Source organism: Dreissena polymorpha, chromosome 7 (assembly GCF_020536995.1).
Source record: "Dreissena polymorpha isolate Duluth1 chromosome 7, UMN_Dpol_1.0, whole genome shotgun sequence".
In the NCBI taxonomy this organism is placed as follows: Eukaryota; Metazoa; Mollusca; class Bivalvia; order Myida; family Dreissenidae; genus Dreissena; species Dreissena polymorpha.
This window is the reverse complement of record NC_068361.1, coordinates 25,068,100-25,095,475: the sequence shown is the minus strand read 5'-3', so window position 1 is coordinate 25,095,475 and position 27,376 is coordinate 25,068,100. Positions and strand designations below refer to the sequence as shown.

General features: G+C 34.8%; 2 protein-coding genes across 2 annotated transcripts in view; one reads left to right on the top strand and one right to left on the bottom strand.

Moving 5' to 3' along the window:
- Nucleotides 1–19,815, bottom strand: part of LOC127837448 (uncharacterized) — a 169,251-nt gene extending 149,436 nt beyond the window's left edge. The window contains exon 1 of the mRNA XM_052364569.1: nt 19,733–19,815. The gene's annotated coding sequence lies outside the window, so the exon portion shown is untranslated. The remainder of the gene's footprint in view (nt 1–19,732) is intronic.
- Nucleotides 13,932–26,558, top strand: LOC127839553 (NXPE family member 3-like). The gene is made up of 3 exons (XM_052367942.1): nt 13,932–14,438; nt 15,130–15,355; nt 25,106–26,558. The coding sequence occupies exons 1-3, from the start codon at nt 13,932–13,934 to the stop codon at nt 26,527–26,529; spliced, it is 2,157 nt and encodes a 718-aa protein (XP_052223902.1). The 3' UTR covers nt 26,530–26,558.
- Nucleotides 26,559–27,376: the final 818 nt, after the last annotated feature.

The following is a 27,376-nucleotide window of genomic DNA, read 5'->3' as shown; positions in this document are numbered from 1 at the left end:
ATGGCAATTACTCAGAAGTAAGAGGTGCAGAGTAACAATTCTAATTCACTGAACTTTTCCTAAATGAGATCTATCTACATTGTACTGTGTAGTTAAAATGACAAGCGAAACAGGACGCAGGATGCTAGAAAAGTTTCACCAGTCCTTTATGTCAACTTGTCAGTTGATATTTATAACAAATTACATAATAAAAATGCATATTATTAATAATGGCAACACTTTATTTGTGGAACATCACCAACAAGTTATTTGTGACAAAAATGTCATACACATAGTATAGCAAATATTTCTAAAACTTTTTTGCGGTGGATCATTTGAAGTACGATTTAATTTCAGAAACATTTTCAAATGTCTATAGTTAAACTACATTGACATGAAAAAAACTACAATCAAACAATAAATCATTATGCGCTAGTTACATTACACCAAATGTATCAACTTATTGTATGGCCCTATGGTACCTGAAGTCATACTACTATGAACAATGGCCGCTATATTGCTACATTAAGATGGTCACAAAAGATAGGTAGATCCAAACTTAAGATTCAGGATGTTTTTGTTTTTACAGGAGATTATCTCCTCTCTAAATAGAATGGAAACTCATTAATAGCACAGAAGGTAACAAGAGACAAGATCAAAGGGGCCTTGATGATAATTTGTAACAAACATCTCATTAAAGATAGGGACAACTCCATTCAAATATCATGACTTTGTCACCTAATCTTATCTCATCAGGCCTTTAGCCTAATAAATATTTAAGTTATTTTAAATATTGTGTATGCTACCAACCTGTTTTTTATTAGGTTATAACAAATATTGGTAATCAGATGTGCTTCTAGGCTTCAAACACCCTGCTATTGAAGGTTAAACCTTTTACCACTTAGATATGTATTTTGACATGTTTGTAGTCACTTAGAAGGTTAAATTTAATTAAAGACCTTTCTTGCTAGTTTCAAGTTTTAAAGGCTTCATTTCCAACCCTTAGTTACTGATGAGCATCAAACAGCATAAAACCTGAACAGACTGTTACTTCATGGTTCAGCAATAAATTTTAATTACGTAGAGGGTTGGGTTGTTAAAAATATTCTCATTTACATGGAAATAATAATGGCAACAACCATTATTGCAAAAACAGTCAAACAAGGTCTCTTCCTTTGACTAAAAACCTGTTTTTATTTTATTTTAACAGACACAGCTGACAAAGTATGAGAACTATAAACATACTACATGTACTATTCCAAAAGTCAAATTCAATTATTGCCTTTTCAATGGGAAAGTGCTTGGAACAAAACCATTCTTCAATTCTCAACACGAAATGTTAATTGCACAGCGCTTCCGTTAGTGGACGTCCGGGCGTAAATTACGCCCGAAAACGGCAGTGGTACGTCCATTATGCAAATGGTGGAAGTCCCTTGGACGTCCGATAATCCGCATGTACGCTATTTTCTAATACACAACACGTACAAATGTCAACAGTAAATCGGGTTATTCAGACCGTTAACTTCGCCTTAGGGCTACTGTTTTCAATGAATTTCACAGCGAGTGGCCAATATTGATTTCTCAAGCTGTCAATCAAAGTCTTATTGGTAAGCGCATCAGCCAATCAGCACTCAGGCAGCCGAATACACGCAGACCCCACGTGAAGCTGTATACATTAGCAACCTCTGCGTTAGGATGTGTTTATTCAGCAATCAAATATTTCAGTCCACGCTTTCCCTGAGGAAGATTGACGTGATGTCGTACATGAAGTCTAATATTTGCATGATTTTCATATGCACACGAAATGCACGAGAAATGTTTATGTGTTGCTAGAATTTTCGTAACTTTCCGTGAATAATAAAATCTGGAAATGATTTCGGATAACACATTTGTTTATACGCATTTGAAAATAAGCAGTCTGCAAAATTAACCCATCGCCTGATCGCCAATGCAATGAAATCTAGGCTCTGGCGATAGAAAAATTGTCTATCAATCTCCTGATTTGCGATGAAAAAAAATCTGAAGACAGTATGGAAATAACAGACAAATAATTAATTCACGAAAATTCGTTCAAGTGCGCGATAATTTGAGAACGAATTTAATAGTCGGCATTCCGGAAATTTTCAGTACCGATTTTCCCCGGTATTTTATTTATTTATTTCCGATTTGTTAGCAGATGGTACAGACATGAACTGCAACTGACGAAATATCTTCGCTAGTTTCCAAAAATCTTACAAGTCAAATGCCCGCCATCTTGAAATATTTTAAGTGTCGATAAGCGAAGTAAAGTAGTGCAATAGCATATTGTAAAGCAATATGTTAACCAAATGATATATTGCTTACGTATTTAATTAGTTATTGGTTTTCATTTTCTGCAGTCAAACGATGTGCACAGATTATTTCATGTGCAAAACACGTACATTTTTTTCGGACAGTCGTTTTCGGATACAGTATTTGTCGTCGATCATAATTTTCATGTAACATTTAAAATTCAGTCGTTGATTTGTCATAATTACTAAATATGAACAGTGCTCTATTTTCTCAAATCGCGTCACGTGATTAATGCATGTTCAATAGGAATTCCCCCATCCCACAATTCAACTTGCGTAAAATGGCAGACGTTTGCGGACGTCATTATTGTCCGTATTTTGGTTTTGAAAATAGAAATCGTTATTATACTGGATTATCGGGTAATAGATAGAGTTGGAACATGTAGGTATATTAAAATTATAAAATGAAATCAGGACTTCAAAATTTATGTGTGGGACGTCCAAAATTTTAGGCTTGGAAGTCAGGACTTCCAACTTTTAAAAGCTAACGGAAGCGCTGATTGCAGTTCATATTAATGGGTAAATAATCAATTTTGAATCTTTGTGACTTCTTTAAAGTATTTTTTCTTATAATTTACACAATATCTTAAATGATGCATATCACATCAAAACAAATCTCCTTAAATATCATTTAACAGCCTCCTCACTAGTCTAAGACCAGAAATTCATCTCGCTTCGACACGCAATCAATTCTAGTACCAATAAAAAAAATCAAAACGTCTCAAATATTTCACACTTGAAAGCTTCACAAAAAAGTCTGAAAAGTTTTTTTAAATTGATAGCTATTCAATTTCAATAGTGGTCCAGTTATTCAAAAACGTCCATCCTCTATGGTCATCCAAGAAGGAAGCAATGTGGTTAACTGAAATGTAATCCCTGAGCAAGGGGACATTTGATACTCAAATCCCCATAAAGCTTTGATAATCATGATAAAGTTACAATGAATTAATTTTTGACAGCACTTTACTTCAGGAGTTTTTCCGCATGAAAGACTTTTGCATGTGCGAAAAATAATATTATAACTCACCAACTAAAGTCTTCAACATGTCTCAATACATGCAAAATTGTTCAAGAATTCTCTGAAATTTGAACCTCCCTTATATTCATATATGTGAATTAGACAATAGCACATAGCAGAGCTGGGCCTGATGTCAATAATCTGGTTTTGAATTGATTTAATATTGTTTTGTGTTACATTTTAGGCAAAAATATTTTCAAGTTGGAACATTTGAGCAGAAATATTCTAAACAAGAGACGTGTTTGTCAGAAACACAATGCCTTTTTTTTTTTTTTAAATCAGAGTTTATTTACAGGTCCTACCGGCCTCTTCACGAGGTCTTTGAGGTCCGACCTGAAAACACAATGCCTCCTATTTCGCCGCTCTGAAATAAATTTTCAATATATCATTTGGCAGGTTTAGAAATTATCTCCCTTTTAAAGCTTATTACTTCCCTTCAGGGGTGTGATTGGGGTGAAGTCTGAGGGTAGGAAAATTCTGTAGCCTGATTTTGACTACCCGAATTGCGTGCATTACGCAATGACAAACCTTAAAACAGATTTTTAAATAAACACCATCTTAAACTTATCAACAAGATTTTTTTATGAAAATCATTTTAAAATCACTTAACATGTTATGCAAAGTCACCAGTATCAATTGTGATCAAAATCAATGAGAGTTCCGATACCTGTGAACGTTGACGCAATCTTTCGTTTGAGCCCAATGCCTTTAAATTCTACATAAGGTCAACAATGTTACAGTGTTCAACTAACAACAATTTACAACAGTTTACCGTTTACATAGCTCAATATTTTTTCACATGAATAGAATATGACTTCAGCCTTACCAAGACAGTTGATCTTCCGTACCCATACAGAAAGTGGTATCACTTTCTGATTTATATCCACTGCTGTTTCTTCCCTTTCCCATTTAAATTTGTTTTTCAATAATTGTTAAATCTCCGAGATTTTGTCAGATTTGTTCGTTCGTCTTAATTAAAGCTTCACAAAGTTGTCGTTTGCAATCGAATCGGCAAAGAAATATGAAACACATTTTAAAGACTGATTTTAATTGGAAGATTGGGAAACAACAGCAAATGACATCGCTCGTTTAAAAAAATGCTTAGACAGAATACCAGTGTAATATGCGCAGGCCGCAGATTTTTCGGGCCGCTTATGAAATACACCCGCGGATTCGGTTGTACTTTCACCCATTTTTTCGAATTTACGCAAATCACGGAACCCGGACAACCCGATCCGCTGAACTTTCACACCCCTGCCCTTGGATTTTATTTTTTGAATTTTTACCTTGACCTTTCACCACTCAAAATGTGCAGCTTCATGAGATACACATACATGCCAAATATCAAGTTGCTATCTTCAATATTGCAAAAGTTAAGGCCAATGTTAAAGTTTTCGGACAGACGGACAGACAGACTGACTAACGGACAGTTCAACTGCTATGCCACCCTACCGGGGGCATAATGTTTAAGCCAATGCATGCACTATTTGCAATTTATTTAACCACGAATAAGCGACTCATTCATAATACAAAACCAAAATAATAAATCAACACTTTCACAGGCTGTCATCTTCCACTAATTTACATGTCAGACGCGTTCCATTTCCTAATTTTAAATCATGCAACATGAATACCACAAAATCATCAAGTCCAATTAGTCTATTACAGTTAGTGATCTCAACTGTTGGGCACTTTCTACTCAAATGTAATCAGAATTTCAATCTTCCACATACACTGCCTATCAGTTCACAACGAGATATACATCTTTACAACGCAAACACAACGCAAACACATCTGGACATCCACTGGACAGAAAAACAAGTGCCCTTTTTGAAAATGACTAAGAATTAAATATCTGGCATTACAAGCCATTGTTTTTTAGTTCTCTATACAAAACATTTGAACAAACCTTTGTAATTATACTTGATTGCTTTGATTTAAACAATTAAGGTCTTTACTTTATTACAAAATGTCAAGAGCCAACACTGACTCAATGGCTCACATCTTTGAGTCTGTCAGATTTTGTTAGGTTTTAATACCTTGTGTTTCATTACTGCGACTACTAAAGAGTCAAAAAGCATATTTTCTAAAAATCAATGATAAGGAAACATGGTTGGATTTCAATCAGTATATAAAATTAATATAATAACTAGATAAAATATACCCTCATGTATTAAGATGAATATTGGTGCTATTAATGTTATTGCATACGGACACTAATTGTATAAGACTAACATTTAAATACTAAGATCTCTTTAAACAGATTTCAACACCAAAAAATCATTAAATGCTAATTATATTAATTGAATGATATTGATTCAGCCTGTAAACTTTGATCATTGAATGGTGAGACATCTTTTCTTGTAATCAAAAAAACACAAATTGTTTACAACCAATGATTATAAGGCTTTTACTGCTTCCACAATGTGGGAGTATATGTTATTGGCCACTATTTTACCAACCATCACAAGGGCTTATAAAATTAATTCCTAAGGGTCATTAGGCTATAAAATCAGACATAATAATCATGGCTTCGGTCATCAGATTATAAATCTATTAATGATGAAGTCTGAACAAGGGCATGATACTTAAATTAAGAATTGATTAGTGAGTAAAGCACACAAATTATGGCCCTTAACTGAATTCCTTACCTGTCTGAGAGGGTTCCCAGACGTTTTTGGCCACAGTAGCTAGCCGGTGTTTGCATGTTGCCCAATATTTATAACAACAAGTTGTTGGCAATTAAGCCTTTTAAAGGCAACTTTATTTATATTATATTGGTTAAACAACCACACAATTATACTGATTAACTATATTGGTACCTTGTGGAGCTACTTTTGATGGGAATTCATTTTTTTACGATGCAACAGGTTAGTTATAACTTGTCCTATTAAATTCTTACTAGGTACTGGGTAAACTGAATTTAAGAGTTATTATTAATTTGTTACAGAAAATTTTAACTACCTTTAGACTTAGACAAAATAATAGCATTGCCCTCCATTTGCAGTTTTAACGGAAATATTTGAATAATGCTTTCTAACATCAATTTTAATATGTTTAAAACTGATACACACAGTTGCCATGTTATTTATGAAAATGTATGGTAACAGTTATGAAATTCACTTTAGATACCTTTTAAACATTCCTTCATGAACATGTCATTGAGCAATACACCTGCCCAAAGTTATCTAACACCTGCAGATGAACCATGTTCTATTGGTTAACATAAGTACTGGCAGGCTTTTAAATGAGCACTTAAATGTGTCACTGGCTCATGTTCACTCATGTGCAGCATGACATTTGTTATCAGACAGACAAAGTGGTGTATTTAACTGTTTACCACGTAGAAACATATTTTGACGCATTTGTGGTCCCTTAGAAAGTTATTAATTAAATACCTTTCTTACTAGATTCAAGTTTAAAAGGCTTCATCTCCAACCCTTAGATAATACTGATGAGCAGCAAACAGCATAAAACCTGAACAGACTGCGAGTTATTTGCAGGCTGTTCTGGTTTTATGCTGTTTTCACAAAGCTATTTTCAAATTGCCTCTGCGCTTCGAAGTTTTTATTCATCAGCAATCAAATATTAAAATCCACGCTTTCCACTAGGGAGAATAACGTGATGTTGAACATGAAGTCAAATTTTCGCATGATTTTCATCTGAACATGAAATACAGAGAAATTTTTCTTTGTTGCTAGAATTTTCTTAACTTTCTGTGAATAATGAAATCTGGAAATGATTTCGGATAGCACGTTTAATGATAGGCATTTGAAAATACTTCAATTAAATAATGTTTTTTGTTACACCAATGGTCATAACACATAGTGCAATATATAGGTAAATAACGTGTTTTGAGATTGCCAAACTATGCATTCATATTATAGGTCACATGCATAAATGACCTGACAAGTTATATCGCGATCCGCAATGAAGTGTACTCGGTAAAATTTAACGAAACACGCGTATCTCAGAAATTTGCTTTCACTTTCGCAAACTTTTCTGAAAGGAGGTACATGTAACATTAAAAATTCAGTCGTTGATTTTGCGTAATTACTAAATAATTACAGTGCTCTAAGCTCTCAAATAGCGTCACGTGGTTAAGTTAACCCATGTTTGATGGAAATTCCCCCATCCCACAATTGGGTCTGCATTCAGTGCTTTCCAATTTGAGAATCTCTCGCCATGGTGCTGGAATTGGAATTTTGGCATCAGAGTCCCAGGGCCCTTTGAAATTATCTGCTCAGTGTTGTTTTTTTCAGATACTGCAACTACCTAGTCCCTTCATGGGAATTATGCAACATTTGCAAACCTTTGAAGTGTTTTTTTTAAATGAAATATTCAGCGTTATTCGGCCCCATTCCCCCATCTCTAGAGTATATATTTTTCCCCAAAACATTTGAACAATTCCCCAGATAGAGCTGTTACGATTCATCCATCATTCGATTCGATATCGATACCATATGGTCCGATTCGATTATTTTCGATTCGATTCAAATTAAACTATTTGCTGCTTATTTTGCAAACTATTTCATGTTTGGTTTGTCCAGAGCATGATATAATATGTTTGGTATTTGTTATTAACTTATTAAGTTGTACATTTAAAAAGTTTATTTTTTTAATGAAATTTAAAAACGCAACATTGTTTTATAAGTAACAAATTTATTGAACAAAACTTCCTTTTCAATTATTCTCAAATAGCATAAAATGCGCAATGTATCACGTTTTTAACAGGAAAAAACAAGAAAGCGTCGGAGACGGGTGATGCTCCCCAAAGTTTTTTTTTGTCACAATATTGCACTATATATTCCGATAAAAGGAATCGTCTTGAGGGCACAGTAGTTGGGGGGACAAGACATTTTTTTAGAAAATTTCAAAGGGCCATAACTCTGTGAAAAATCATCCAACCAGAAACGGCTGATAATATGCACATCTCCTCTTGGTAGTGAAGCTTCCCATAAAGTTTCATTGAATTGCAGTCATTAGTTGCTGAGAAATAGCCCGGACAAGAATTGCACTATATGTACAGTTAATGGAAAATTTCAAAGGGCCATAACTCTGTGAAAAATCATCCGACCAGAACCCGCTTATAATATGCACATCTCCTCTTGGTAGTGAAGCTTCCCAAAGAGTTTCATTGAATTGCGGTCATTAGTTGCTGAGAAATAGCCCGGACAAAAATTACACTATATGAACAGTTAATGGAAAATTTTAAAAGGGCCATAACTGTGAAAATTCATCCGACCAGAACCCGCTGATAATATGCACATCTCCTCTTGGTAGTGAAGCTTCCCATAAAGTTTCATTGAATTCCAGTCATTACCGGTAGTTGCTGAGAAATAGCCCGGACAAAAATTTTGCACGGACGGACACACTGACGGACAGACGAAGTGGCGACTATATGCTCCCCCCAAATGTTACCAGATTGCACACAGTTTAGTAAACAAACCATATGGGTAACTTACGTCAACACAACACGTTTGCAAGTTGCCTTTGCATCAGAACCTTCTCGAAACCCGAAAGGTTCCCATACTTTTGATTTAAATTTTTACGGTGCATCTTTCGGCGTGGTTGCAGAAGCCTTTTTACCGACTGATGTAATGCTCAGCATGTTACTCATTCATTCATTGGATGCCACATTGGCTATTGACCAATCACAAGAGGTATTACAAATGACAAGAACTTTAGACGACGGATTTGGAAAGTAAGGTTTAAAATGCGGATCAGTTGGGATTGCAGTGAATCAAATCGAAATTGGCCGTATTGGTATCGAAAAGCGAATCAGCGGCATTGAACCGGTTTTTCGATGCATCGAACTGAATTGTTATAGCTCTACTCTCGGAAGTGTTATTCAATTTTAATCAATACCTCATTTAATTATGTCTTTCGTTACTATAATTTTCCTGAACTGCCGCATCTGCTGGTTTACTTTCTTTAAGCCTTTACTCCTTTACCGCAAACCGTACGTAGTTCACTATAACGACATCTACTGCAAAACGTATGTATTCCACCATGTCGTACAACAGCAAAAGCTATCAGAAAAAAATTGATAAAAAATCTGTTTTAACTTTAATGGTAGGTGAAACACAGAATTCTTTTAAATCACGCATTTTAGATGTTCTCAGAAATGGTTTAAACACAAGGGACAGAATGAGGACGATTTTGGTAGAATTATATTGCCTGTACAAACTTCAACATTGTTGAAAAGGCATACAAACTTGATCAGTGTATTATATGCAATTGTATTATCAATGGCCAATTGTTGCAAGAGCATTTACACACAATCACATACGAGATTGCAACTTTACAATGTGTATATTGGATAAAAAAAACATGTTGTTTTGCCGTATATATTTTGGAATAATGTTTTTCTATCTATGTATGGTAAATTATAGTGTTAAAACTTGATTGTGTACTGTTAAGCATTGAAATTTCCCCTTTTACGCGCGAATTTTATCTCCCTCAGGGGACCCGACCCCTTTCCCCCCTAACTGAAAAAAACCACTGCTTTGTCATCTCATTTATCAATTCATTGCTAGGTTACCTAGTTTTGCAAGCGTTATAGGGCAAATTAACCCCTGCACTACCCTGTGCTTAAAGGCCCTAGTGAAAGGTAGGCAAATGAGTTAATGTTGACGTGCAACACAAGCGCATAGTGTAGACTGTAATTGAGGCATGATGACCATTTGATTAGTTGCACGTACAGGTCACTGCAAAACATAATGGTGTTTGTGGCGATTTTAGAAAATGCATGTTGGTGATATATCAATTATGACATTAAGGCTAGTATTCCATCTATCCGCATCTGTATCTGCATCCGTATCCGCAAAATCATAATACAGAAGCTATATTCCATTTATCCGCATACGTCGAACGTATCTTTCTTTTATTATATGGATAAAACTGAAATTTACAATTGAGATGATTATAATGAAGGACAAGCGTGAATTTCAGTAGATATAAGATACAAATCATCATTTTGTTTGTAAAAGAATACAAATGGTAACTACCTGAAACATTTTCTTCTAGTGCCTTGGCTATGCTTTTCCAAACATTTGAAGTGAAATCCGAGTCCCGATATGCAGAACTGCGTTGGTTGTATAATTCCGGGTAATTTTTCAAGAATTCGCTTAGTTTTTCAGTTGATTTTTTAGATGACAGCCCCCTCATCGTGCTAAATGCCATCCGTATCTTGTCCGCATCCGCATTAGAATGCTCACTTGAGCCACAGACTCTAGATTACACGGATAAGAAACGGGACCGTTACGCCAAATATCTTGTTGTGTTTAAGTCACGTGACCGTGTCGTAACTATCGATCTTTTATCGAAGCGCCGAGGTTATACATTTGATGTACCCACTCACGTATTTTGTTAAATTAAAGTTTTATTTCTTGGCCGATTTTGACAAATTATGTATCATTAGAAAGCTTACATTACGTAGTTTTCAGATATATAAATATATATTAAGTTTTTCTTCTGATTCCGGCAGCCCGGCGAGTTATAACTTTAACTTTTGCAAATATCATACCGTTTTGGAGTTTTAGAATCTAGATTTACGGTTGACATGTTCGTACTTTATACCGATTTGTAGCGTTTATATTTGGAGTTCAGTTTTAAAAATAACATCTTGCTTAGGAGAAAATAATTCTGTATATGATAGAAGAAAAAAATGGTTTAAAAATGAAAGCAAGTAAGAAATGAAGGCGAAAAAAAGTAGCGAGATCCTAATGAACCGAACTGATGCTACGGTCTTGGCGATTATGCTTTTGTTTAGATACCGGCCATTGAATTTCCTTTGCCATAATTATTATATTTTTTATGGAATATATTGAAATATTTTGTTCTAGAGACATATCAATAAACCTAAGTATTAATGAAGCTTAATAAATTAACGATTTCAGCTCTTGATTTTAACACAGAAAGGGTGTTAATTTTATGATGAAACAGCGTATATAGCGGACCCTCTTGATATTTTTCGGCTTTGCATACTTCAATTCAGGGATCATATTTGTTTCGGTTTTGTCGGTCCTAGACCGATTGGGGTCATGAAAGACCAATTGAAAATCCCAAACAGTCGGTCCGATTCTGTTTGCTAAAATTCCCATAAAATCGATTGCAAGTTACACAATATACACGTCAACGCACACCCTAATGACAGTCTTATCTCGATTAGGTGTGATAAACTGATAAATCAATCGCTGCAGTCCAGTCTCTAAACGGGTCTGGACCGGTTTATTGCACGTCCGACCAAGAATAACAAACTTATGAATAGGGGATTAAAGACGCGTCCGAAATTAATGAGGGTGTTTGAAAATTTCTCAAACTGCAAAAACCGCAAAACATTTAAAGAGACTTAAGGCCTGTGATGTACATATCGATCGATTATCGGTATCATTGTGCGTCTATTGATAGTTATTATTGGTATAGAGGCTAAGGTGACAGCGCGCACTGGTATATAATCGGTCTTTGATGTTAATTGACGTGAATGTGAAACAAAACAATTTGTTACGATTGTAATTGCATTAAAAAGAAATGTTTGTAGCTCATATGCGCGAATAAGTTATCTATTTGTTTACTGATGTGTATGTTTATCACACCAAGATATTACTTATAGACCTTAAATCTTAGATTTTTCATCATTTTCATTGAAAAATGGCACAACGCAAGATTGTTGCGTGGTTACAAACCAGGGATTTTTTTGGCTCGATTTTATAGCCGAAATTCTGTTATGTTCCCAATCCCAACAAGAGCGCCGCATGACGGAGCAATATACGCCCGATTCGTGTGCCATTGGAGATGATACACTGATGATTGATGTATTTGTTTTGGAAATAAGCAAAAAAAACAACAACAACTTATATAACTGATATATTCATATATATGCATTGATATCAATAAGTGTTCGGATGAATACAATTTGAATTAGAGTCCGGACAAAGTGGCGCCGTTGAAAATGCACTAATTGACCCTATGACCTAGTTCTTGACCCGACATGACCCATATTCGAACTTGACCTAGATATCAACTAGATGCAACTACTGACCAAGTTTGGTAAAGATCGGATGAATACAATTTGAATAAGAGTCCGGACAAAGTGGCGCTGTTGAAAATGGACTAATTGACCCTATGACCTAGTTTTTTACCTGGCATGACCCATATTCGAACTTGGCCTAGATATCAACTAGATGCAACTACTGACCAAGTTTGGTGAAGATAAGATTTATACAATTTGAATTAGAGTCCGGACAAAGTGGCGCCGTTGAAAATGCACTAATTGACCCTATGACCTAGTTTTTGACCCGGCATGACCCATATTCGAACTTGGCCTATATATCAACTAGATGCAACTGCTGACCAAGTTTGGTGAAGATCGGATGAATACAATTTGAAATAGAGTCCGGACAAAGTGGCCCCTTTGAAAATGCACTAATTGACCCTATGACCTAGTTTTTGACCCGGCATGACCCATATTCGAACTTGGCCTAGATATCAACTAGATGCAACTGCTGACCAAGTTTGGTGAAGATCGGATGAATACAATTTGAATTAGAGTCCGGACAAAGTGATGCCTTCCGCCCGCCGCCCGCCCGCCCGCCCGCCAAGGGGTTTCACATAATACGTCCCGTATTTTATACGGGCGTATAAAAAGTATACTTCCCAAAATGTGGCAAAAAATTCCCAATTTCCCAAAAAAAAATTTTTTTTTTTTTTTTTAGAAAGAAGTGTCTAATTTATCTCAATTTTAAATCAATTACATCTAACAAAGTATTATATGATTTTGTTCTTTTAATTTGAATGATTATAAAGACTTATATCAAATTTAGTATTTCCCTTATTAATCAGTGGACTTTTCGTTTGGAATACATTATTTTCCCAATTTCATGAAAATGCCGATAAAATTCCCAATTCCAAAGCCATGGGCTATCTTCCCAAAAAGTGGGAAAAAAAACCTGCAAACTCAATTGAAACCGAATGAAAACCGGAGTAGCGAACCGGTGTTACGTGCATATTCAGTGACTGGGAGTAGCGACCCAAGTTCACATGAGAACCGGTCTGGCAAACCGGATTCTCAAACAGACTGTCGGCTTGAGCAACCGATTAGTCTGCAACTAAAAAATGAAAGTTGCATAAACGTGTCTAGAATTGTCGATTCGAATTCCGAAATTCTCTCTAGCGGGTGTGGCAATGGTACAGATTCGGCTGTTGTAAGTGCCAACTCATTATCAAAGCCCAAGCGGGACAAGTCCCCTGCGCATGGTTCCAAAAAGGCAAGGCATGACAGTAGTAGTGAAAGTAAAAATTTCACATCTAGTTGGCTGGGCAAATTTAGTTGGCTACAGTATGACAATGGAGCCATGTTGTGCTCTATGTGCGTAAAACACAACAACCTGTCCAAATTTACGTCAGGTTCTACCAACTTTCGCAAATCTATATTGAAAGACCACGAGAATAGTAGTGGTCACAAAACGTCCATGCAAATGGAATCAGACATGTTAGCACAAAGGATGTCGTCTGTTGACAAAAGTATGTGCAAAAATGCTGACAACATAAGACTGGCGGTCTGTAGATTGATTCGCACAGCGTTTACAGTTGCTAAGTCAAACATGCCTATCGAAAAGTATCCAATACTTTGCGAGTTACAAGTCAGCAATGACACGCCTGTTACAAGATCTTTGTACCATGATGCAAATGCTTGCGTGGAGTTCATACAGATAATATCAAACCACATAGACAACACCTTGTTACAAAAAGTGAAAAGTAGCCCTGCTCTCGGTATCATGATTGACGAGAGCACAGACATTGGTTTGGAGAAACACTTGATTGTGTATGTGACCTATTTGCACGATGGAGACATGCACACTAGTTTCCTTACGTTGATAAAACTCAGTGCTGCAGATTTTGGCGTGGTACACAACTTGCTTGTGGGTGTTCTCAAGGCCCGTGGCATAAACCTAGAACGTGTGTATGGGTTTAGCTCTGATGGGGCCGCAGTCATGACCGGAAAACAAAATGGTGTGTCTGTTCGCTTGAAATCGGACAACCCATTCATGCTTGACATGCATTGTGCTGCCCACAGACTGGCATTGAGTAGCCTTGATGCAGCGAAGTCTGTGAAAGAAGTCGCATATTACGAAGGCCTGCTTCATTCACTTTACTCGTTTTTTTGTCGATCGAGTAAAAGACTTGAGCATTTGAAAGTTTGGCAAGATGTTCTTGAAGACCCACAAGTCAAACCTACAGCTGTGCACCAAGTTCGCTGGTTAAGTTTTGCTAACAGTGTAACGACTGTGAGAAAAACACTGCACTGGCTTTTGAAGTCAATGGAAAGCGATTCCGATGATGATGTCATGGCATTGTCATTGTTTCAAGTTTGCAGAACATACAAGTTTCTATTTCTGACACACTTCTTTTCTGACATCATGTCGGAACTTGCTTTGGTTTCAAAGGCATTGCAGTTAGAGAAGCTTTCATACAGTCAACTTACTGGTACTATCCGAACTGCATGTTGTTCCATTGAACAGCAGTATTTGGTTGAGAAACCTTCCTATGGACCAAACCTGCGTGAATTTTTGACAACATAAGAGACGCAAGAGACGTTTCATGGGGTGTTAATAAAACAATCCCACAAAGACACACGACTGCCTGTTGCGTAATCGGAGTTTGCAGAAATACTGTTGAACAGCATTCAGGAGCGTTTCCCAAAAATTGAAATATGGGAAGCAATGATGCTGTTCTACCCGGCCAAGCTCCACTAAAGACAAGGCCGATTATGGCAATAAGCAAATCTCTGTGCTTTTGAAGCATTTCGGAAAAGAGATCGGTGGCAAATCGCCGCCTGTTTGTGAAGAGGGAGCCCTCCAAGAATTTTCTCTGTTCAAAAATTACATGTTCGACCTCAAAGTGTCATCATTCGAGGGGCTTGCTGACAAAATACTGTCTCAAGAAGAGATGTGGGCAAAGTTCCCAAACATGACGGGGCTTCTTGCCATCTGCAGGGTGCTCCCTGTCAGTACAGTAGACTGTGAACGTGGGTTTTCAGCTCAAAACCTCATAAAAACTTGTCTAAGATGCAGAATGGGTTTGGAAAATCTTGACAATTTAATGCGCGTTGCCATCAATGGCCCTGACTTGTCTGCGTTCGAGCCCGAGGTTATTTACCAGAAGTGGCGTTCAGTGAAGAATCGGCAAATATTTTGCAACAACAAGAAGCTTGATAAGTTAATAAACATGTAATCCCATATTGTTCATCGTGTTGAAGATGTGCAGACAATGACAGGATTGTGTACATTTGCTATTCATTATTTGTCCATGCTTTTTGTGCTTTTGGTGCTTTTTGCGTTTTTTAAACATTTTGTGCTTTTGTATCGCATGTCAACATTATCTTGCTGAGTTTTATTGTTTAAATATTTTGTATTGCCTGTTGCTTGTGCTGAAATGCATATATGTACTTGCAACCTTTTATTGTGAGGAAGCTGCTGACCAGTTCACTCCGAAATTGATTCGATCTGATACTTAAATAATTTGTTTTTACCCACTTTCTTAGCGTTACCACATTTTGTTTTCGTTTCTTTTTAGTTTTATGCTCGCAAATTTTATGGCAGTTTTTTAGATCTACGTATAGATGCAGGTCAGCGGCTTCATGCACAACATTTTTAAATTATATAAAAACTAGTAGAAATAAATCTTATCTTTATCTTATCTCATTATTAATGACGTTCATGTATGATTGTACTATATCCTGTTGCCTAGTCCTAAATATTTATTTGTATTTATGTATATATGTATTAAGCACACGATTACTATTGCGTTGTTTTGTTATGTTTTATAAATGTATTGTTATCACTTTGAACGGTGATTAATTTGATAATATCAGAGATAAAAGTAAAAAACAATTATTTGGTTTTGTTGTTGTCAGTAGCCAACATCCGCACAGATGTGTTTATTTCCAAGCATGTTTGTAAGCTATTATCAAGTCGACAACGATTTAAAACATCGTTTACAACTTACGCAGCTTTATAATAGTTGACAACGATGAATAAAATGTCTGTTGAAAACGACAAACGAAAAAACAATGATATAGCAAATGATAAAAACAATTGAGAAAACTCGTATGTTCCGTTTAAAACAAATGCCAAATGGAATTTAACTTGTACGTTTATTACGTGTATTAAGTGAATGGCAAAAGCAATGGTATATATAATAACGTATTTTTCATGATTTCGGATGTAAACTTTTCGGATACTTTTTCCCCCATTTTAATCCGGACCGATTGGGGTTGCGGGAAAATATGATCCCTGCTTAAAATATAATGGGTGTCAAAACATTCATCGTTTGTTGTTTATTATCAAAAAGGTAATTATGTAAAATTATATGAAAGGTTATTAACCATAAATTATCAATAAATTTTTTTTTTTTAAAGATTCTTTAAAATAACGGTCAACTGTCTATGCATGTATATTGAAATATCTGTATAAGTTATCAGAGTTATAAAAATATAGAATTCTAAATTATCACTCTGTATTATTTGTATTTTTCAGAAAGATTATTTAACCCCGTTGTGGTCAAATGAGAATGCTGTTTTTAATCATGTTGTTCCGTACACTACCATACACTCTTTATAGGACTACGAAATGACGGAGTTTTATTACCGGTACCCGCTAAATACGTTAAATGTTAAGTATTAGATTTTTTAAATGTTTAAAATGTACATGTATAGGTATTAAGCACTAATAATTATTATGATTAAGCTGTCTTACATCTATACAGTATTTAGTTTATGGCAATCTGTATGGGCAGATGACTTTAAATGTTTTCAATACGCTACATATCTTATAAACGCAAAATTGAGTATTTGGCGTTACATTACTCCAAGAAATGACCACCAATACCACGAGAAGACATGGAGGTATCATAAAAAGTGTAAACTGACAAGCATTACCACCTGTGGTTAGGGACCAATATACAAGTATAGGTCCCTGCTGTGGCGTACGACACCATAGTGTTATTTAGTATTGGTCGGCACAGTATCTGATCATAACGAGATAATTGGTTTGTGCTGAACACAGGGGCAATAAAACCACAGATCTATCAATAAACAAGATTATTGAGATATCTTTTATTGAACACCGCGATAAAAATGCTCAAACCACGGACTCTAGATTACACGGATAAGAAACATGGCAACATTCTCAGAATCATCACTCCTATATGTGTAATCACCTAACAATTCGTCTAAAAATAATTTATATATTTGAGTTGAAGACGATGTACTGTTGTATAAGTCTGAATAAACTATCTGTCTGCCTGTCTAAATCTAAGCCGTCATCGTCCCAGTATAAAAAAATCTGATTTTGAATAGTTGGACATGATGACCTGATGTCAAAATACGAAATGACCCGCGTAACACCGACCGTGATTTTCAAGAATCTTGAATAAATTGATAATTTAAGGTAAATAACATTTTATATAATTATACATAATTACCTCGTTGATAACAAACAGCAAACGATGAATGTTTTTGACACCCATTTTATTTCAAGTATGCATGCAAAGCTGAATAATATTGAGAGGGTCGGCTATATACGCTGTTTCATCATAAATTTAACACCCTTTCTGTGTTATAAACAAGAGCTGAAATCGTTAATTTATTAAGATTCATTTATAATAAGCTTTATTGATATGTTTCGTGAACAAAATACTACAATATATTCCATAAAAAATATAATAATCATGGCAAAGAAAATTCAATGGGCGGTTTCTAAACAAAAGCATAATCGCCAGTTCAGTGCATTAGGAACGCGCGCTACTTTCTTCTGCCTTCATTTCTTAATTACTTTCGTTTTTAAACAATTTTTTATGCTATCGTATACAGAATTCTATTCTCCTAAGCAAGATGTAATTTTAAAAACTGAACTCCAAATATAAACGCTACAAATTGGTATTAAGTACGAACATGTCAACCGTAAATATAGATTCTAAAACTCCAAAACGGTATGATATTTGAAAAAGTTAAAGTTATAACTCGCCGGGCTGTGGAAATCAGAAGAAAAACTTAATATATATTTATATATCCTTTTACTATGTAACGTAAGCTTTCTAATGATATATAATTTGTCAAAATCGGCCGAGAAATGAAACTCTAATTTAACAAAAGACGTGAGTGGGTACATCAAAATGTATAACCTCGGCGCTTCGCTGTACGCTTATCGTAAAAGATTGATAGCCACAACACGTTAAAACGCGCGGTGGTAAAACATAAACTGTGTATTTCTTGTGTTAAACTCGCTATAAATCCATTAATAACAACAGGAATATACTAAAAGTTATATTTTTTTGAAAGAGGAATTAATAAGCAACAATATAACGTATAATCCAATAAAATCGGATGAATAGTATTTGCATAAGATTGAATTTACTACAGTAAGGGTCAAATACTCGATTCATCTCCTATCAATATACACTCCGTGCTTGAGCGTTCTTTTGCGACGCCTATTGCGCGTGTGAATATGTGGATGTATGGAATAAGCGCAGAGTATTGCAACTTGTTCTATTTGTTTGCGGATGCGGTTTTGCGGATACGGACAGATGGAATACTACTAAATTTGTATGTGTACGCTTAGTCCATATAAACGTTCTCCCAGCGCCTTTGATGATTTTTGCTATGCTGGCTCTTGGTTATAAAAGTGAGAGTTGAATTATTGCAACTATGTGTATGCTATGATTATTTTTTTCAAATCATAATGAGTGCTTGTGGGTTATTTTTATTTTGGCACATTTTTATTCATGATAATCATAACAAGAATAGAATGCAGCCATATGTACAACACATGGAAGTTTAACCATCCTTGCTTATTTGGCAAGCAACTTAAATAAACATGTATCCTGGACAGTTATTGCTTTCTTTTAAATTCAACCAATCAAATAAGTATTTCACGAAACATTTAACTATTTAAATCATTTCAATTTACTTAAAAAAACTATTCGCAAATTGCCCTGAGCCAAACCAAATGGCACTCAAGGAAAATATACACATCTAGTGTTGACAATTAGACGTCTACGCAACCTATTTTCGCGACCACGAAATAAATTAAGCCATTAGCAATCGTTGGATTTCACAATAATAAACATGCATTTGGGTTTGTGTACTATGATATGGATTTGTACATGCATTAATGATAATATAGCGTATTTAGGCCTTAAATCTGCAATGTTTACAATTTGACAGCTCCCGTTAATTAGCGCGTGACCGTTTCGCATGTGGCATTTCTTTGTTCAATTAAACATAGTTTGCAATACATTTTTGCAAGAGCATTGTAAAAAGCATGTGTTTAAGTTACGCTAAAATTTTACATTAAAAGAATTCGTCTAACATGATAAAAGCACCATGAATAGACGCGTATTTTACCTCAATAAACGCTTAATGGGATCCGTTGTAAACAATCTTGAACAGCGCGCGCCTATGACGTCACATGCGCCATCTTGCGGGAGTCTTCACTGCACCTGCTTCAGATGACAGACAACTGAGTTCAGCTACGTTTGGTGCTAGTTATTTCCCTTAGAATGGGCCAATGAGCAAAAATTCCATAATTGCCTTCATTTCGGCAGTGAGGATTCGAAGTATGCAAAATTAATGATAGGAGCGAAATAGTTTCATGACTGCAGAATAATAAAAGATAGCTTATACTTCTAAAGTAAAAATCAGGTATCACAGTTCAAAACAACAACAAGCCGCAAAACAATATTATGATGACTACTTAATTATGTGTACAGGTGGTTCGCGTGTGACTACGATAAAAATGAGTAAAAATATAATTTAAAATTAAAAATAATCATAATAAAAAAACAACGAATAATCTACTTCTCGGAAAAAAAGTTCACTATCAAATATATATATATATATATATATATATATATATATATATATATATTCGATTTGAAATTACATGTCTAATAACAAACCTCTGGACCGTAAGGTTCCAGCGAAGAAGATTAAAAAAAAGTTTTACATACTAGGAAAGAAAGTAATCCCTAGGGCGGCCGATTTTAATCACAGGAGTTTGATTCAAATAAACTAGGTAGGGGACCACCATACGATGTAAAAAACTAAACATCATACATCTTACCCAAAAGTCTCAGATAAGAAGATTAAAACAAAGTATTTGAACAAACGTTGTATAGTACAACCGCACGATGTTAGTCATAAATATTAAACCATTTACTTTTGCGGTTTTGTAGAGGACGCTTTGTAAAATTTATTTACTTCAGGTATACTAGACTAGAACATCCTCTGAAAGAAAGCTTTGAAAACAAGTTTTTCATCTAGGCGATATACTATTAATCAAGCACTACGTTTTGATTAGTGTTTCCTTTTACGACTCGACCCATCATGTCTTATTTTTAGGCAAACAAAGTCCTTCTGACGTGGATATGACCCTAAGCTCCAGTAATCTTTGCAGACTCTATTTTCTTCATCGAGTGAGAATCATCTTCTTGATTCTCGCAAAGATTCTTTAAATGACGATGTTCTCTGGCTAGATTGACTCGCATCTTTCTTTTCTCGTTCTTGTATCGATAAACCTGGTTGTATTTCATAGAAAGGATAGTATCGGTTATTGCAATAAATTAAGTCGTGTTCTGAGACAACTGGGCTTAATGCATGTGCGTAAAGTGTCGTCCCAGATTAGCCTGTGCAGTTCGCACAGGCTCAGGAACGACATTTTCCGCCTTAACTTTATTTTCGGTAAGGAGGGACTTCCTTGAAACGTAAAATAAAAAAAAAGCGGAAAGTGTGCAGTCCGCACAGGCTTATTAGGAACGACACTTTACGCACATGCATTATGCCCAGTTTTCTCAGAACAGGACTCAATGATCCACCGAAGCAAATTTGGTTTAGCAAACAGGATTGCCTCAGCATGATCGTGCGACGAGTGGCTTTCTGCCATTAACCCATTTATGCCTAGTGGACTCTCCAATCCTTCTAAATTGGATCAATTTATTTCCAAAATAAGGGATGTCTAGTATATTTATTTCTATATTTAGATTTTTTTTACATAAATTCCTTTAAGCAAACAGCGCAGACCCTGCCAATGCCCTTTTTTCAAGACGCTAGGCATAATTGGGTTAAGTTATTGATTTTCTCATGGTAAATGTTCAGTTTTTCATTTTCCATCAATGTCAATCTGAGGCTATATTTGTTAATTCATGTCTGTTGGTTTTCACTAAGATTATCACATAGATATTGAATGAGATTTCTGGTGTATGAAACTCATTTGGCGACATAATAATTTCACTAAGCAGGCAATTGTCACCACCTTTCACAACTTTTAATTTTCAATTCATCACATCACATTTGTTGATGAGAATGTAGTGCACCTGGGTTCTGTCTGATACAGTATGTTGTATACATGATAGGATTCAAGGGAAACATGCAAATTGAAGAGCATTTGAATAACCTGCAGAAAGTGAAAAGAGTGATTGTTGATGAAAAGTGGAGTTGTTACGTTCTGGTTCTCGCCCTAATTTTGACGAAATGGTTTCAGATGTCACTTTTTATGGCGGCAACTTTCATTTCATGATTAAAAAGAGAAAGATGAATAATGCTCCAGTTATGAACACACTTATCCTATGAGTCGTTCTTAATGTCGCATAACATCATTAACAACTAGAAAATTCACGTTGTATGGTCCGCATGTGACAGCTTTATTTGCAATAAAAGTGTGGAAGTAATTTGAATACATTTTGCATTACATGTATTTCAATGCATTTAACGCTTAGATAAACAGCCACACAATAAGACTTGTACTTAACAGTATGTACAAGAGCTAAGCATACAGAAACATTACAGAAGTGATTATCAAATGGTTTGTGGAAGATGAGTGTCTCGTTTCAGTGTATGGGAACTGTTTAAACAACACAACATTGCATGATGGGTTATTAAGTGCGTTAGGTTTATTACAATACTTGAACAAACGGACATTAAACTATTGTGAGGTGCGTGTATTTTACGTTACATACACCTTGTAACAGTATAAATTTTAGCAACCAACAATTTAGAGATGACTGTATGTTTATATGCTTCTTAAATGTTTTGAGACCGTAAATTATGGAACGCCTTGACTGTCTTATAATACTAAAACTTGTGATATTACGCCAATCTGACTGCGCATGAATGCCTGTAACCATTATATATATATGCATAATCACAATATATAAATACATAATTAAAATATATACGTATAAAGCATTAATATATAAAGATATGACTTTCTTATATATATAGATCAAATGTAAAAAATATACAGATATGAATGTATTATATACAGATAATCTTCCATTATATAAAGGCATTACTTCTTTATATGATGGCAAAAGATCTTTATATGACTGCATGTAACCATTATATATAAATGCATAATAAAAATATATAAATACATATTTGAATATATACAGATAAAGCATTAATAAATAAAGATATAATTGTCTTATGTATAGATATATAACCGTGCATTATATAAAGGCATTACTTCTTTATATGAAGGCAAAAGATCTTTATATGAATGCCTGTGACCATTATATATATGCATAATAACAATATATAAATACATATTTTGAATATATACAGATAAAGCATTAATATATAAAGATATCATTTTCTTATATATAGATATACAACCGTCCATTATATAAAGGCATTACTTCTTTATATAAAGGCAAAAGATCTTTATATGAACATAAATTAGTATTATTTTACCACGGATTACTCCGGTAACAAAACACATTTAACACGCATTTTCATGATAGTTGTTTTGTCATTTACACCCAAGCAATTACAGTCGTACAGTGACATAAGTGATATGATGTCCGTTGTTATCTTCTCCTGTCTGAAGCGCCGTATCACTCCTTCTTTCACTCCAAGTCGCCCAAGTATCAAATCCATATCCATTGTTGTGAAATGATGCAAAACATATTTTTTCCAGTGTGTAATAAAAGCTTCGTATATTTAATGCTATCTTTTTATTCATTAAGATTATATATATTGCTTACGAAATTTTGTATTAATGTAATTTATTTCGATGTTCATAAGCATCTTAACTTAGTATGGATTTATGTAATAACGTAATTATCTTAATAAAACAACTATTTAGGATAATACAAAACATTAAAATCTTTCTGTACTATAAATTTATCTTTACGTGTTGAGATTACATATTTACATAAATTAATTTTAAGATTTTTAAAGTATTTTTCAAATTTTATCTGCATATTAAGACGATATGTGTTTATATAATTACGATTTATTTTTATATAAAGGTATTTTACCTTTATATAAACAAGTTATGCCTATATATAATGAACAAATATTCGTTATCATTATTGCATAATGATTTATGTTCATATAAAGATCTTTTGCCTTCATATAAAGAAGTAATGCCTTTATACAATGGAAGATTATCTGTGTATAAATTATAATACATTCGTATCTGTATATTTTTACATTTTGTCTATATATAAGAAAATTAAATGTTTATATATTAATGCTTTATCTGTTTATATTCAAATTATGTATTTATATATTGTGATTATGCATATATATAATGGTCACAGGCATTCATGCACAATCAGATTGACGTAATATCACACGTTTTGGTATTATACGACGTGAAGGCGTTCCATAGACAATCAACAGGTACACAATTAGTATATTCTAAACTGGCTGTAAACATACGACTTAGAACTCACTAATTGATTATTCTTACACATACATGTACATATGTGGGCTGTATATACACACACTACCTTGACACTGACATAATATTAACAAGAAATCTATATTTGCTAACCTGCATTATACCATGAACACTTATAAAAAAAATTCGTTTGACAAAACACATAAACATTTATTAAGACTTAATGAAGGAACAATAAAATATCTTTATAATGTATTAAGTTGTTGATAACTATGCAACTCCACATAATTATGAGAATGGAAGAGTACCTTTCTATTTTGAAGAAAATTACAATTAAAAAAAACTAGTAACAAACTATACATTATTACGGTAAGGTTATATTTACTTGTACATACATTTTACGCATTGGAACACACTCAGTGTACTTTATTTAGTTTGCCTTAAACGTTTATTTAGCCAACTGTTAAATATCATGGAAATACTAACAATAAAGATCGATGATGACCTTTTCAGACTACATGTGTATTGACTATTGGTTTGGGGTTTTCAGATTCACCACTAACATGCCATTTATTTACATTTCAGTTCATATTCCGATATCGGTGTACGGTGTGGTGGAGACTTTCTTACAAACGATTGCTCGTAGTTTGATAGAAAAATGGCATACATGTTATTGACTTCAAACAATTTAATGGTGTTAACATTTCCATTTTCAGAGCTAATGTCGAGGAAAGTTAACGTGGAAAATCGGATGCGGAATTGTACGATTTATCGTGGAATAGTATCTTCTTTTCCATAAATGAAAATATCCAAGATGGCGACATATATTTCCAGAAGCCAGAGTTTTATGTCCTTCAAGTCTACAAGAGTTGCTTCAGCGATACTTGTTTTCATAGCATTATACCTAATGTATGTACAATATTTATACATTAATAGCAAATCGTCATATCAAAAGGATAAATTACGTTTAAATTCAAACATATTAAAAAATCTCGAACATCATACCAACAGAAGAGCTTTTCTTGGTCAAAGAACATTTCAGTTAAACACAAAATGCAAAGGAGTAAATACTAAAAGCATACATTCATCAGTAACAAGTGCAAAATATTCACAACTGTCGGTGATACCAACTGGCAGTGAACATGACAAGCATTTCCATGTGATTGTTAAGACTGCTAATGCTGAAAATGAGTCCAAAGCTGCTGGTGGTGACATGATGATAGTTCTTTCTCAGCAAATCAAAGGAGACGGCAAATTGGCCAGTCACATGCATGACCATGACAATGGAACGTACAGCGTCCGGATTAGAATTCCTTGGGCCGGAACGACTGTTATTAGGGTCAAGAATGCGGCAAAAATAGAAAACACCTGTTTAAGACTGCGAACTATGGACACATACGGAACATCTGTGTTTTCGATGAAAAACGTGTGGGGAATTGGTGGGAAATTTCTTTATAAAAACGAAACCGACTTCACAGTGTGCTTGCCGAGTGAAATGATGGTGAATCACACACGTGTATGCAACTATACCTCGATCAACGATGGATTGCCGTGGTTCTGTGCCCACCCACGCCCAAAAGAGTTGAGCTGTGAGCACATTCAATCATTCAATGCGGGTTCGTTTGATGGCGTGGTCAAAGCTAACAACCCACTGAAAGTATACGTTCCATCAGTTGAACATATTAATGCGGTTGCTAATATTGAAGCTCCAGCGAATACACACGATTTGTATATAGAAAAGCCTTTATGTAAACAGATGCAAAAAGGATTAACTTGGAAAAACATAACTAATAATATTAACGGATTTTGGATGAATAACACGTGGAGTTTATTCAATTGCAAGTCGTACATAGAACATCAGAACAACACTTACAGGAGTTGTTTAAAAGGAAAATACATGTATTTCTTCGGGGATTCTACTGCCAGACAGTATGCGGAATTCTTTGTGAACGTGGTATTGGAAACAAGGCCTAGCGTAAATCTTAGGCGATTTGGTGAAAACAACACCTACCACTGGCGCAAAACGTTTTCAAGCTTTGATATAAATGTGACATATTTAAAGCACGCAATGCCTTTCACAAATCCAGTAGTGCCTTTTCGCGGTATAACTTCAGTATATTCTGAACTTCAAATACTGAGTAAAAGTAGCATAACTGGTGACAAGTTAATATTTGTGTTCGCTTTCCATGCTCATTTTCAATCTTTCCCCATATCCGTGTTCAGAGATAGAACTCGCAGACTTGTGAGTAGCATTAAAGAATTCTTGACCTTAAAACCAAAGGCATTATTCTTCGTCAAAGGCCCCAATTATTGCTTCGACGACACTCACTGGTTTGATAATACGTTGACTTTGGTCTACATAGAAATATTACAGCAGGAGTTTGAAAGTCTTCACGACAGAGTAGTCTACCTTGACACGTGGTCCCTGAACGTGATACACGAGACCAGAAATATCCATCCGGGCCCCGTGACACTGCAGAACCAGATCAGGCACTTTATGGCGTACGTTTGTTAAACAGTAGTTTCATTTGTGACACCTTGTTTGTACAGCAAATAATTCGTTATTCAACTTTCTTTTCGTGAGATCTATAATATTTATGTAAAAAAATTGTTATTAAAGTTGGAATTTGTATGATGCATACAACATAGTGTTAGTATTAACATGCCGGATATTTCAGAAAAAAATGTTTAGGCGTTTTTATTAGATTGGTATTTTAATATCATGTTTTAATGTAAAACTGTTAAACATACATGTTTTTAGGATTTTACTCATTTGCTTGAACAGCAATATTTAGATTCATGTTGTTCATACGTGGTTATGACCTTGACCTTTCACCACTCAAAATGTGCAGCTCCATGAGATACACACCCATGCCAAATATCAAGTTGCTATCTTCAACACAGATGGAAGTAACGTACCCTGGATAGTATATATATATTTTTTTAAAGGGGCCTTTTCACAGATTTTGGCATTTTTTAACGTATTCATTAAATGCTTTATATTGATAAATGTAAACATTGGATCATAAAAGCTCCAGTAAAAAATCAAGAAAAAAAATAAAAAAAGGAAAAGAACATTGCCCGGAGCAGGTTTCGAACCAGTGACCCCTGGAGTCCTGCCAGCGTCCTGAAGTAAAAACGCTTTAGCTTACTGAGCTATTCCGCCGAGTACACATTCCTGACGTATTTTATACCTTATATAAGCAATCTTCGTAGTTTCACAAAATTTAACGACAAAAACAGAACTCTCCAAATTATTCAATCGTTTCGCGTTGCAACGCTTTATAATTTTTAGGTTTTAAAATCGTCAAAAGATGCATATAATGGCTATATTAGAGCATGGTTAATGTTCAGTATTACTG